General features: G+C 40.0%; 1 protein-coding gene across 2 annotated transcripts in view; it reads right to left on the bottom strand.

Annotated features, from left to right (window-relative positions):
- Positions 1-12009, bottom strand: part of LOC132142897 (NACHT, LRR and PYD domains-containing protein 12-like) — a 30197-nt gene extending 18188 nt beyond the window's left edge. The window contains exons 1-2 of one of the 2 annotated variants that reach the window (XM_059553092.1): positions 10183-12009; positions 7888-8061 (exon numbers count right to left, since the gene is read on the bottom strand). In XM_059553092.1, coding sequence (XP_059409075.1) covers positions 7888-8061; positions 10183-11966 — 1958 coding nt within the window. In that variant the 5' untranslated portion in view covers positions 11967-12009. The remainder of the gene's footprint in view (positions 1-7887; positions 8062-10182) is intronic. The other variant, XM_059553093.1, reaches the window with a different exon arrangement.
- Positions 12010-14940: the final 2931 nt, after the last annotated feature.

The following is a 14940-nucleotide window of genomic DNA, read 5'->3' as shown; positions in this document are numbered from 1 at the left end:
GGAACTAGACTGCTCTAGCAGTATTAGGCAACTTCACATCTTTTGTGATGCCTCAGAGAAGGCGTATGGATCAGTGGCTTACTTAAGAACAGAGAACCCTCAAGGTAAAGTGGAGGTGGCCTTTGTAACAGCTAGGTCTCGTGTTGCTCCCAAGAAACAGCAGAGCATCCCTCGTCTTGCGCTGTGTGCAGAACTCACAGGTTCACAGCTTGCTAAAGTCCTGAAGGCAGAGCTAACGTTACCACTCAGTAGTGTCACACTGTGGTCTGATTCCACCACAGTGCTAATTTGGCTTTTATCAGATTCCTGTCGCTTTAAGGTGTTTGTGGGGACCAGAGTGGCAGAAGTACAGGACTTGACTGAATCTGACACCTGGCATTACGTACAGTCATCCGACAACCCAGCAGATGCAATTACAAGAGGAAAGTCTCCCTCTGATCTCAACAAAGACAGCAGATGGAACCAAAGTCCAGAATTCCTCAGACAAAGAACAGACAGCTGGCCAGAAATGCCACCATTAGCTCACATAAGTCAAGATGGTGAGCTGAAAAGGTCAACTTTCTGTGGACTGTTAACCACTGCTCTGTCACTGCCGGATCCTCATCAATTTTGCACATTCACAGACTACTTAAAAGCTCTTATACAACCATCAGCAGAAAGCTCTCCCTCCATTGCAACTGCAGAAGACTATATAGAAGCTGAGCTCTCAGCCCTCCGACAGATCCAGGCAGAATCATTCCCAGACAAGATATTGCACTTGAAATCTGGTAAACCTCTACCAAGCAATAGTCGACTGCTTTGCCTAGCCCCAGAACTAGATATCAGAACCAATCTTATTCGGGTTGGCGGTCGCCTATGACAAATCAGTCAACTAGACGAGGATACCATTCACCCCATTGTCCTTGATCCACATCACCCGCTCACCAAACTAATTATCAAAGACTACGATGACTGTTTGCATCACCCTGGACCAGAAAGGGTGTTTGCGGAGCTCAGGAGAAAATACTGGGTATTAAGAGGACGAGCAGCAGTCAAACATCACCAACGCCAATGCGCTGAATGCCAAAAATGGCGGGCTAAACCGCATCCCCCCAGGATGGCAGACCTCCCACCTGCCAGGTTAAGAATTCCCCAGCCAGTTTTCTATTCAACAGGTATAGATTGCTATGGTCCCTATCTCATAAAGTTTGGACGCCGAAATGAGAAGCATTGGGGGATCATCTTCAAGTGTATGACCACCCGTGCAGTGCATATTGATCTCCTCACAAGTATGGACAGTGACTCATTCCTAATGGCCCTCCGTCGCTTCATTGCTCGACGAGGGAAACCCTTTGAAATCCTGTCAGATCAGGGAACGAATTTCAAAGGTGGTGAAAGGGAACTTTGGGATGCCTACACTGCTCCAAGCTCAACTGGCAAGCCAGCAAATTAGGTTTACATTCAATCCACCTAATGCCCCACATTTTGGTGGATGCTGGGAGCGGGAAATTCGATCCTTGAAAACAGCCCTGCAAGTGACACTCGGAGCACAGACAGTCACTGAAGAAGTATTGCGGACTGTTCTCATTGAAATAGAGGGGATCCTTAATGCCAAACCTCTTGGTTACACATCTTCAGACATTGCTGACCCTGACCCAATTACACTCAACATCCTGCTGATGGGGCGGCGGGATGCCTCACTTCCCCAAGTGACATACCAGGATTCTGAGCTTCTGAGTCGACGGAAATGGAGGCATAGTCAGCTGTTAGCTGATCACTTTTGGAGGCAATTCATCCATAACTACCTACCCAGCCTTCAAACCAGACAGAAATGAATGTCAGAAACAGAGAACCTACAGATAGGTGAAACTGTTATGATTGTGGATCCACAGCTACCTCGTGCACTTTGGTCTGTAGGAAGGATTGTTCAAGTTTTCCCTTGGAAGGATAACAGAGTCAGATCAGCTGAGATCAAAGTGAAAGACAGAACTTACCTAGGGCCAGTGACCAAGATAATCTGCCTACCTCCTTTGACTGAATGACATTCCAAAATTTAGTAAGGCCCTTCTTGTTCAAATTCACCTTGTGAATTTGGGGGCGGCTGTAAGAAAGGCCACCCCTTGAAAGTGAACTCTTCCGAACCCTCCCTCCTGTGTTCGTGCACAATAAATCACCCTGAAGTACATTCCTGGTGTGAGACCTAATGTTCTGACCGGACACCCTGTAGCCGTTCTATGAATCCGAACCTGAGTTAGACAAGAGTAGTCAGCAGTTTTTTCAAATATATAGTGACATTCTCAATGTTACCCAGAAAACAGGATACAGGTTTAACTCATTTGAAATACTTCTGCTTAATGTAACACTGTCAGACATGCAAAAGAAATCTAATGTATCTCTTGCTCTGGCTACTGTGTATAGACCACCAGGGCCGTATACAGAATTCCTAAAAGAATTTGCAGATTTCCTCTCAGACCCTCTGGTTACAGTTGAAAAGGGGCTAATCATGGGAGATTTTAATATTCACGTTGATAATACAAATGATGCATTAGGACTTGCGTTTACTGACCTAATAAACTCTTTTGGAGTCAAGCAAAATGTCACCGGGCCCACTCATCGTTTTAATCATACACTAGATTTAATTATATCGCATGGAATCGATCTTACTGCTATAGATATCGTACCTCAAAGTGATGATGTTACAGACCATGTCCTTGTATCGTGCATGCTGCATATCACTGATATTAACTATATGTCTCAGCGTTACCGTCTGGGCAGAACTATTGTTCCAGTCACCAAAGACAGATTCGCAAATAACCTGCCTGATCTATCTCAACTGCTATTTGTACCCAAAAATACACATGAATTAGACGAAATCACTGACAACATGGGCACTATTTTCTCCAATACATTAGAAGCTGTTGCCCCCATCAAATTGAAAAAGGTTAGAGAAAAAAGTACTGTGCCATTGTATAACAGTAATACTCACTCTCTCAAGAAAGAAACTCGTAGTCTTGAACGCAAATGGAGAAAAACTAACTTGTAAGTTTTTAGAATTGCATGGAAAAACAGTATGTCCAGCTATAGACAGGCTCTGAAAACTGCTAGGGCAGAGCATATACACAAACTCATATAAAATAACCAAAACAATCCAAGGTTTTTATTTAGCACAGTGGCTAAATTAACAAATTACCAGACGCCACCTGATTCAAATATTCCACCAACTTTTAATATTAATGACTTTATGAATTTCTTCACTGATAAAATATATAACATTAGAAATACAATAGGAATGTAGATTCTACAGCGTCTAACACTTCAGTTTCATCCATCGCACCCAAAGATAAACAAATATAGGACAGGAAGAGCTAAATAAACTTATCACTGTATCTAAACCAACAACATGTTTATTAGATCCTGTTCCCACTAAATTACTGAAAGAGTTTTACCTGTAATAGAAGAACAGCTTCTCAATTTGTTTAACTCATCGTTATCTTTAGGTCATTTCCCAAAACCATTCAAGCTGGCGGTTATTAATCCTCTTATTAAGAAACCAAAACTAGATCCTAGTGAACAGGCAAATCATAGGCCTATTTCAAATCTTCCATTTATGTCTAAAATTTTAGAAAAAGTTGTGTCTGCTCAATTGAGCACCTTCTTGAGCAAAAATGATATATATGAAGAATTTCAGTCAGGTTTCAGGTCCCACCATAGCACAGAAACTGCACTTGTTAAAATTAAAAATGACCTGCTTCTTACGTCAGATCAAGGCTGCATCTCATTTCTAGTTTTACTTGATCTTAGTGCTGCGTTCGACACCATAGATCATGACATAATCATAGATCAATTACAAAACTATAAAGGTATTCAAGGGCAGGCTCTAAGATGGTTTAGATCCTACCTGTCCAATCGCTACCATTTTGTTTATTTAAATGGGGAGTCATCTCATTTATCACCAGTAAAATATGGAGTGCCACAAGGATCCATCCTAGGTCCCCTTCTATTTTCAATATACATGTTGCCCCTTGGTAATATTATTAGAAAATACGGAATTAGCTTCCACTGTTATGCTGATGATACTCAGCTATATATCTCAACGAGACCAGATGAAACTTCTAAATTATCTAAGCTAACAGAGTGTGTTAAAAATGTAAAAGATTGGATGACCAATAATTTTCTCCAATTAAATTCGGATAAGACAGAGATATTAATTATTGGACCAAAAAACACTACACAGAATCTTGTAGATTACAATCTGCAACTATACGGATGTACTGTTACTTCCTCTACAGTCAAAAATCTGGGTGTTATATTAGACAGCAACTTGTCTTTTGAAAATCATATTTCCCATGTTACAAAAACTGCATTCTTCCATCTTAGAAACATTGCCAAGCTACGAAACAAGTTATCTGTTTCTGATGCAGAAAAGCTAGTTCATGCATTTATGACGTCTAGACTGGACTATTGTAATGCACTTCTAGGTGGTTGTCCTGCTTCTTCGATAAACAAGCCACAGGTAATCCAAAATGCAGCAGCTAGAGTCCTTACCAGGTCAAGAAAATGTGATCATATTAACAAAAGTTTACAGTCTCTGCACTGGCTACCAATAAGTTCCGTATCAGTTACAAATTATCATTACTTACCTATAAGGCCCTAAATGGTTTAGCTCCTGTGTACCTTACTAGCCTTCTACCACGTTACAATCCAACGCTCCCTAAGGTCACAAAACGCTGGACTTTTGGTAGCTCCTAGGATAGCAAAGTCCTCTAAAGGAGGTAGAGCTTTTTCACATTTGGCTCCCGAACTCTGGAATAGCCTTCGTGATAATGTTCAGGGTTAATGTTCAGACACACTCTCTCTGTTTAAATCTAGATTAAAAATGCATCTCTTTCACCGAGCATTCAAATAATGTATCTTAAATTGTGAGTGTAGTTGCATCTGATCAAATGCGCATTTTTATTCTTTAGCTTGGGTTAAACTAATACATTTTACTTTGTTGGATCAGCAGCTATGCTAATGATGTCTCTATTTGTTTCTATGTTTTGCCACGGGATTTACATCCTGTGGTAAGTAGGATTTACACAAGCTCCAGTCTGGATCCAGAACACCTGAGAAGAGATGATGCTGACCCTCAGAGGACCTCAGATGATGCTAACCCTGAATCAACAAACAGAACTAACAAATATTGCTACAAGTGTGACTGCATCATATAATAATTATTAATTATTAATAATATTAATAATGTTCATTGTCTGGCTGACTACGTCTTGTATTAATTTTTCTAAAAATCCTGTCATACGTGCACAAACTGACAGTCACCACTTATAAGCTATTATCTAAACAGATTACCTGCTGGGTGCTCTCCGACCGTCTGCCTCTTCATGAGCTACAAGTGCCTCAGCCTCACCAGTCCTCTGGTCACCCCTGCCACTGAGGAGCTTTGTGTTCACGTTACTATACCAAGTCCACTGGTTTCTTCAGTTCGCCGTTCTTTATTGATACTTCAGTTTGGATTACCTGTGGTCAGACTTTTTGATTCCGTTAAAGAACTATAATTGTCAATCTCGCTTTTGAGTCCTCTCTACCTGACCATCTGACCAAGACATGGACTCAGCTAGTGGCAGCCCATTCCAGACTGCCGTGGAACACCAGGGTGTCCTTCTAGGCAAGCATGAGGAGGACATATCCGCCGGCAGACACGCCAACGAGATGCTGGCCGCTCAGATGTTCGAGCTTTCCTGCCAGGTCCACAATATGTGCCTACAGTCTTCCGCCTCGCATGTTCCTCCTGTCCCGCCGGAGTCTATTCAGGTGAGCCAAAACAATGTCGCTCTTTCCTTACCCAATGCGAGGTGGTTTTTCCCTACAGCCCATGATGTATGCAAAGGAGCAAGCCAAGGTCGCCTACGTTCTCTCCCTTCTCGCTGGCCGGGCTTGAGAATGGGGAACGGCTAACTGGGAGGCGGAGACAGATTGCATCTCCAGCTATGCGCTTTTCAAGGAGGAGATGATCTGGGTCTTCGACCGATCAGCCTACGGTGAGGAGGCTTCTCGACTGCTTTCCGCTCTCTGTAATCTACCTAGAGTACAGAAGGAGACTATTCCATTGATTCTTATCATTTCTGGTAATCACAGAGGGACAATTTCTTTTTTTATTTTTCGATCTCCTTACACTCCTGTTGTTTTAGGCGATCCTTGGCTAAAGCTCCATAATCCTCACATTGATTGGGCTAAAGGATCCATTTTGTCTTGGAAAGTTGTCATGTCATGTTGAGTGTTTAGTCTCTGCTGTTCCCCCTGTGTCTTCTGTTTCTGTTTTTCAGGAGGAAGCAGGGGAATTGTCTGGAGTACCGGAGGAATATCACGATATGTGAGGGGTTTTCAGTCATTCCCGAGCCATGTCTCTTCTCCCCTATTACCACCTTTAACACGTCCCTCTCTCGACTATTTGTCAAGGCTGAGAAATGCTCCTTTCACATGTCCTCGGTAACGTTTCTGGGCTCGGTCATCTCTGAAGAGGGGATCAGTATGGATCCAGCTAAGGTCCAGGTGGTTGCCGACTGGCCCGTCCCTGACTCTCATGTCGCTTTCTCGGTTTTGCTAATTTCTATCGTCGTTTTAAACGCAATTTTAGCCAAGTGGTCGCTCACAATGTGACTGGAGTAATGATGCAAAAAAGTCAGCCTTGAAATCACAGGAATAAATTACATTTTAAAATATATTCAAATAAAATGAAGTTATTTTAAATAGTAAAAAATCTTTCAAAATATTACTGTGTTTGCTGTACTTTGGATCAAATACATGCAGGCTTGATGAGCAGAAGAAACTTCTTTAAAAACAATGTTACTGTTAAAAAATGTTTGACTGGTAGTGTATATTGTGAATAATTTTTTTATCCAAAAATAAAACATCTAATCACTTACCTTTATTTTGTTTCTTATCCATATCATATACTTACGAAAGGAGATGTTAGGCAGAATGACGAGTCGTTCAGTTAAATTTCATATAGTAATTAAATGGTAAATAAGGTTTCTCTGTCATCTCATTTTGTGTGTCAAATATATTTATTTGTATAAATTAATTGTATAATAATTGTAATTAAATAATATTATTTGCCAAAGCTGAAGTGATTACTACGTATTTTATTTATTTGTTATGTATAACAGTATTTTAACAAATTGCAAGAGCTGAATAATCAATCAAATTATCTTGATTAATCAGTGAAATAATTGACAATTAGTCGATTAATCATTCTTATAGATAGTTAGATTATTTGATTATCAAAATAATCGTTTGTTGCAGCCCTAACACACACTGTCCTTCTGCCGCACGTCGATGCAACTCAGAAAATACGGCTCTTCTTTAAGGTCATTCTTAAAGTACCGGTAACATGAGGAATCATACTGTTTTCTAAAGCAGGGTATCGCGATACATTTTTAGTATCAGTATATCGTGAAACACTAATACACACACACACACACACACACACACACACACACACACACACAAACAGTCAGATCATCTACACACACACACACACACACACACAGTCAGATTATCTACACACAGACACACACACACACACACACACACACTGTCAGATTATCTACACGCAAACACAGACACACACACACACACACACACACAAACACACAATCAGTCAGATCATCTACACACACACACACACACACTGTCAGATCATCTACACACAAACACAAACACACACAGTCAGATCATCTACAGACACACACACACACACACAGTCAGATCATCTACAGACACACACACCCACACACAGTCAGATCATCTACACACACACACACACACACACACACACACACACACACACACACACACACACACACACTGTGATCAGTTAACTGTAAATGATCTCTTATATGTTCTTAATACCTCAGTATCTGCAGCTGACAGTTTGGACTCTTCAGTCCATCAGAAATAAACTGTACACCAGAGTCCTGCAGGTCATTGTTCCTCAGATCCAGCTCTCTCAGGACACAGTTTGAGGATTGTAGAGCTGAAGACAATCTCTCACAACACTGAGCAGTGAGATTACAGCCAGAAAATCTAGAAGAGATTAAATATAATTTAAGAAATAACAAAACAATAAAGACATTTACAGAGTGTTGTGAGTTTTCTGTCCTCAGGGAACGGAGGATGACATAATCTGAACACTGAATCACAATATGATGTTTTATAATCTTTCAGATTGATTCATATCTGAGATCAGATGAGCTCCTGACTGTTTATTCAACTCATCAATATTTAACATTCTGCTAAATGTAGCAAGGTTTTCTGGAGGTATAAAAATAAAAGTTTTGAGAGACTCCAGACAGTTGAACAGGCTTAAATCCTTCCTGCTGTATTGTTAATGTGATCAATATTTGTCGTTTCTCTTTATTTGCTGCTTCAGCTGCATTAGTTTGAGTCAGTGGTGTTCACAGGAACAGTAACTTGCTTTGCTTTATTAACTTTATTAACTTTAATCAAGGTCAAAGTCATTCAAGATCAAACGAGACGTGTTGAATAAATGCTTGATATGTAGTTTAATCTTCACAGTAAGAGACAGAGATGAATTCACTGAGTCACGTATGTGGAAATCAAATCCTTTCAAATTAGCTTAATGAAATAAAAGAGTCCTGAATGAGAGCATGATGGAATAAAACAGATGAATTTAATTCTCTGTCAGCTGCTGAAGATCTTTTAAATGATTGTTTAAGAGTCTCAAAATTATATTAACATTTACTATTTATTTGACTATTAATCATCATCTATGAATTTACAGTTCTGTGGAATTAATTTATTATGTCTGTGAGTGACAGCATTAATGTTTAAAGTATAGGTTTTGCATTAGTTCACAGAAATTAATAGAGCAAAATACAGATTATTACACACAATAAACATGTTTAAAAACATGGGTTGTAATGAGGACACTGATGAGATGTGTGTCCTTTACTGCAGATTCATTACTCACTATAAAAGACTAAAAATAGCATTACAGATCTCAGAAGCTGCTTGTCACAGCAGAAGAGTATTTGATGAATCGAGCTGCTAAAGGACTGTTTTCTACTTCCTCCTGATCACTTCTGAAGCAGAACAGCAGCGGAGAGCAATGAGGAGACGAGGAGAGAGATCACATTACAACAGACAGCTGCCAATCATCAAGTTCAGTGTCGATGGTGAAGCGTGTGTCATTCTGTTCCTTTTGACACGATTGACTCGGGTTCGAATCCGCCTTTTGGTAAACTTTTTTTCTCCCTTTTCAAATTTCAAATCACATCAGAAAAGCTTTTATTATTAATAAAATTTTGCCCAATAAGGTGGCATCCATTTAATAATTTGAATTACAATTTAGACTCCACTCATTCTGCTTTATAATGTATTACAGTGCTGAGGTGCATATAACTGCATATATTTGCAATAAGTAATTAGCAAAATATCCTACTATTTTCAATCATTGCTCCCCTAACGATTGAAAGATTTTACTAAATATTTGTTAATTAATAATGTTTTCAACTCAAAAGTAAATATGCATGTAATGTAGTTATTTTAATATATTTTACTGTTATTTATTGTAAGTACATTAATAAATAAAATCAGACTTATTAATAGGCTTTCCCAATCTTATTTGCGTAAGAAGTTGGCGCGTGATGAATCTGCACTTTTGGCGGTTAATAGTCTATGCTTGCTGTTGCATGACATGAATGGATTTTTATTTATTTTATTTATTTTTTTACAACATACAACGACTGCAGAGGAATCTGAACCTGAACAAACTAAAGACAGATGAAGCTAGACGCCCGACAGCCTCATAAAGACGATCCATTAGACGCTCCCTAGACAGCTCAGTGTTTTACATATGTCAGGAAAAGGACCATTTACATCCAAATTTAATTTAATGCACACAGAACACAACATAGAAATATGTTTCAGAATATAAACTGCTTAATCGGCCATTTTCAGTAAGATTAATCGTTACTAAATGTGTTTGTGTGTCTGTGCGTTTCACTTGAATAATGTCCAAATGATATCGGTTTTAAAGCAGTGGGTAATTCACTCGTCTACTTTGCGATTCTGTTGGCAAACATATTTTTATTCAGGAGAAAATCTCTCATTCAGGAACATTTATTTTAAAGGAGTCAGATTCATTATTAAATATGATCCTTTAGTTGATGATGAAACACTCACAGAGCTTTTCTGCAGTTGATCACAGCTGGTATCAGTCTTCTTCTCCCCTCAGCTGATGTGTTGTATTTCATGGTGTTCAGTTCATCCAGTGTCTCCTCTGACATCTGAAGCATGTAGGAGATTGTTGAGCAGTGAGCAGCAGAGAGTTTCTTCTTTGAGTGTTTGTCTGATTTCACAAACTCCTGAATCTCTGTGGACAGAGTCTGATCTTTCACTTCCAGCAGACAGAGGAACAGATTGATGCACTGATCAGCTGAGAGAGGATTAGGATCATCTGGATCTTTGATCATATGTTTAATGTACCGTGTGGTGTCTCTGATGGTCTTTGAGCTGTTCTCTGTGTGTGTCAGTAGATCCTGTAAGAGTCTCTGATTGGACTCCAGTGAGACGCCCAGCAGGAACCGCAGGAACAGATCCAGACGTCCATTCTTACTCTTGAGAGCTTTATCTACTGCTGATCTTAGTAGATCATACAGAGAGACTTCAGAGCTGGATAAACTGAATTTGAGCAGTGGATCTCTGAATTCATGCAGTGTTTTCTGGTTCTCTGTTAAACAGCAGTAAAGCTGATAGAAAGCAGCGAGAAACTCCTGAACGCTCAGATGAATGAAGCTGTAGACTTTCCTCTGATGAATCACAGATTCCTGCTTAAAGATCTCAGTGCAAATCCCAGAATGCACTGAGGCGTCAGTGACGTCTATGCCGCTCTCAATCAGGTCCTCCTCATAGAACATCACATTGCCCTTCATCAGCTGTTTGAAAGCCACTTCAGCAAGTTTCACAATCACTTCTCTGTTGGACGGCAGGAGTTTCTCTGGATCTCTCTCTTCATACTTCTGCTTCCTCATGTTGATCTGAATCAGCAGGAAGTGGATGTACATTTCAGTCAGAGTTTGAGGGATTTCTGCACTCAGATCTTCTTCCAGGAGCTTCTGAAGCACAGTGGATGAGATCCAGCAGAAGACGGGGATGTGGCACATGATGTGGAGGCTTCTTGCTCTTCTGATGTGTGAGATGATTCTGCTGGCTTGATGCTCATCACTGATTCTCTTCCTGAAATATTCCTCCTTCAGAGGCTCAGTGAATCCCTGAATTTCTGTCAGACGGTGGATGTATTTGGAGGGGATCTGATTGGCTGCTGCTGGTCTGGAGGTGATCCAGATGAGAGCAGAGGGAAGCAGCTCTCCTTTCATGAGCTTTGACATCAACACAGCCACTGATGAAGTCTCAGTCACATCACAAACTTTCTGAGCGTCTGAAAACATCAGTGTGATTCTGCTTTCATCCAGACCATCAAAGATGAACACAACTTTACACTCCTCATAAATCTGTGAGTCCAGATCTTGAAGTTCAGGATGAAAGTCCAGCAGAAGTCTGTGAAGACTGTACTGATGATCTGGGATCAAGTTCAGCTCTCGAAATGGAAGCACAAACATGAAATCTACATCCTGATTGGCTTTTCCCTCGGCCCAGTCCAGAATGAACTTCTGCACAGAGACGGTTTTTCCGATTCCAGCGATGCCTTTAGTAAGAACAGTCTTGATCTGCTCTTTCTCCTCACATCCTGCTTCAGCGGAGGCTTTAAAGATGTCATTGCAGTAGATTGGAGTGTCTTGTGAGTGTTGTGTTCTGGCTGTTTTCTCCATCTGTAAAACCTCATGTTCTTCATTCACTCCTTCTCTCTCTCCCTCTATGATGTAGAGCTGTGTGTAGATGCTGTTCAGGAGGCTTTCATTCTCCTGGAGTTTCAGTCCCTCAAATAATCTCTCATACTTGTTCTTCATGCTGGTTTTGTGCTGCACTTTGACTCTCTGTAGTTCATCATTCACTGGTTCAGGAGGATCTCTGGTCTGAGTGTCTCTATACACACTGCTGAGGGAAAAAAATGATTAAAAAATATATAAATACAGGATTTAATCTATAAACAAAATTAGAATGTAAATCATTACAGGTGGCAGTCTAGTATTTTTCATACATTTTATGTCTTACATATTGACACTAAGTTAATTTTAAAACATTAAATGTTTAAAATGCACGATACCAAGCTGGACAGTGTCTCACCTGGGGTCAGAGGTCACTGGTTCAGCACTGGGGTCAGAGGTCACTGGTTCAGCACTGAGGTTAAGAGGATAATCCATGGATGCGTCACTCTTCAGAGACACACAGCTGTGATCTGGAGATGAAGATCTCTCACTGATCTCCATGATGAAGAACTGATCTGAGGTCTGTCAATGAAGAAACAGAACAAATAACAGAAACACTTTGACCACATCAGCAGATGAACTCAGTGCTCATGTGTTTGTTGAGAATGAATCAAAACAGAAATCATGAATCTCTGTTCAGAGACGAGTGTGTTTTATGCTGCTGTAATCTGACATCAGGTTTTTTGAAAGCATGAATCCCTGTTGTGCTGTAATGTGACCAGCCGACATATCCAACAAACTGATAATGTTTATTTATTTTTTTGTAGCTATGACTCTGTTCACATTTATTTGAGTAATAATCTATTTTTCTGAATCGGTAAATTAAAGATGAAAGAATATTTGACATTAGCTTCAAAAGCAAACTATGTTAGTTTATATGAGTTACATCATGAAAAAGTAAAAATGAATAAATGCAATAAATGAACACATTTAAAGTGAGAAGGGTCTAAATTTAAATAATAACCAAAAAAACACAATTGTGGGGGTTATACAAAAGTTTGGATATACATATTTTTTACAAAATTGGAAAAGTTAATCCAGAACACTTTACAGTAAGTACAGTCCCAAAACAAGTGATTGTTTCTTCAGACTGAAGACAAAAGGAGCAATTGAGGGAAAACTATTGTTAAATTTAGCACGTTTGTAATTTATTAATTAATATTAATTCATTTACGTCAAAGTACAATGTGCATTCTAATGTCCAACTTTTAAATTAGCACAGATTACACCTCCTCTTGTATCTGGAGAGGTCCTGTACTTTGTTTTCCAGCTCACAGATTCTTTTTTCCGCGATTGTGTAGGGTTGGGTATCAATTGGGTTTTATTTGATACCGGTGCCATTTCATTACATTCAAAACAGTACCTGTGCCTAAACGGTGCCTGAATCGATACTTCTACATAAAAATAAATAAATAAATAAAATAAAAAGCCCAAAAAGGATAACATTATAGAACATTAAAAAGATTAAAAATAAATCCATTGCTTTCACACGCTCCTTGGATGCTCTCATTTCCCAAGCTTCTCTTACTCTAAGCCTAAATGTATTTCATGATCTGAGTCATTGTTTAATACAAAACCACACATAATGTTTCTACTGTATCTCTGTCAATCACTCTGATATTTAGTTAAGATAAATGCTGTCTGTCACTATCTTTAATCAGTTCTGTGAATTACTGTATGCTCATTCTTTATAAAGTAGAAAAATGTCGTTTGTAAAGTACAGTACTTGTGCAAAAGTCTTTGGCACATTAGTATTTTCACCCCAAAAAAGGGTTTTAAGGGAGTTATTTATATTTTTTGCTGTAGTGTGTCAGTAGGAAATATAAGTTTACATTTCCAAACAGTCATTTTATCATTAATTTTAATAATAATCTAGTGAGATTGTTGAATGCACAAGCAGTCTGACAACAGACTGCCTAAGACTAAGACTTTTGCACAGTAGTGTATGTATAAAGTAAGTATAATTAGATTAAGTATATTTCAATAAGTATAAGGGCTAGATGTTCGCTGGAGGAAACAGCGGTGAACGAAGAGAAAACTTTACAGTAGATGAGAAACCGATTGCTCCCTCGTGAACTTTTGTGAATTGTATTTATGCCAAAGAACTGCACAGATACAGATATTTTAACAATCTGTCGATAAACACACACCTTGTGTCCTCTGTTTGTGTCTGAGTCTGCTCGCGCTGCTCCACGGTCTGTGGATTGAAGAGCGCGCTGAAAGACAAGGAGACTGATCTGCTGCTGTTTTCAGATGAAATTCAAGGTGACTGACTCTGAGGCGATCGCAAATGTGTGTGCAGTTTTTGGCTGATGCTATAGCCCCACTAAAAAAGCCTAGTGACGCCCGTGCTTCGTGTTGTCACGCTGTCTAGTCTCTGTTTCCCTGGGTGTCCACTAGTGGGCCCACTTCCCCTTAGGCACTTCACCATAGGCAGTAGTATTCCACTAGTCTTGTCCTGTCATCACAGTAATTGCACTCCTGCTAATTGCACCAGGTGCATTCACTTAATTGTCATTAGCCTCCCTACAAATACCTGTCTTTCCATGTTGTCTGTATGGAGTCCTTACCTTTCGTGTTTCCAGTCTTCTCATCCTCCGAGATTCCCCATTGTCTTCTCGCCCTCCGAGACCCCTCGTTTTCCGAGTTCCCTTTCCTTTGTTTATTTGTTTTGGATTGCCTTTTTGGTTTTGACCTTGGCTGTGTTTGACAACGATTTGGATTACCCTATATTAAATAAATACCTTCTATTGGATCTCTCTCTTTCCCTGTGTTTCACTGGTCGCGATCGTCACAGAGGGACTCCATCACTGAGATCCAGCGGTATGTCTGTTCATGTTTCCTCCCCAGCCACCGAGCGGGAGAGGAATGGTTTTGAGGGAACCCGCCTGGTAGTTTTCCGTGGGACTAGGGGAGGTCGCAAGGGAGTTAGTGGTAGAGAGGAGGTTCGGCATCGCTCTCCACCATGGCCCCCCTTCGACCCTGGGCTCGTGTGGAACGGATCGGAGCCGCCGTCTCACCATGGCGGACGGAAAGGAGAAAGGAAGCTCAGAGC

The sequence above is a fragment of the Carassius carassius genome, chromosome 6 (genome assembly GCF_963082965.1).
Source record: "Carassius carassius chromosome 6, fCarCar2.1, whole genome shotgun sequence".
Lineage (NCBI taxonomy): Eukaryota > Metazoa > Chordata > Actinopteri > Cypriniformes > Cyprinidae > Carassius > Carassius carassius.
This window is presented reverse-complemented; position numbering and strand designations above follow the sequence as displayed.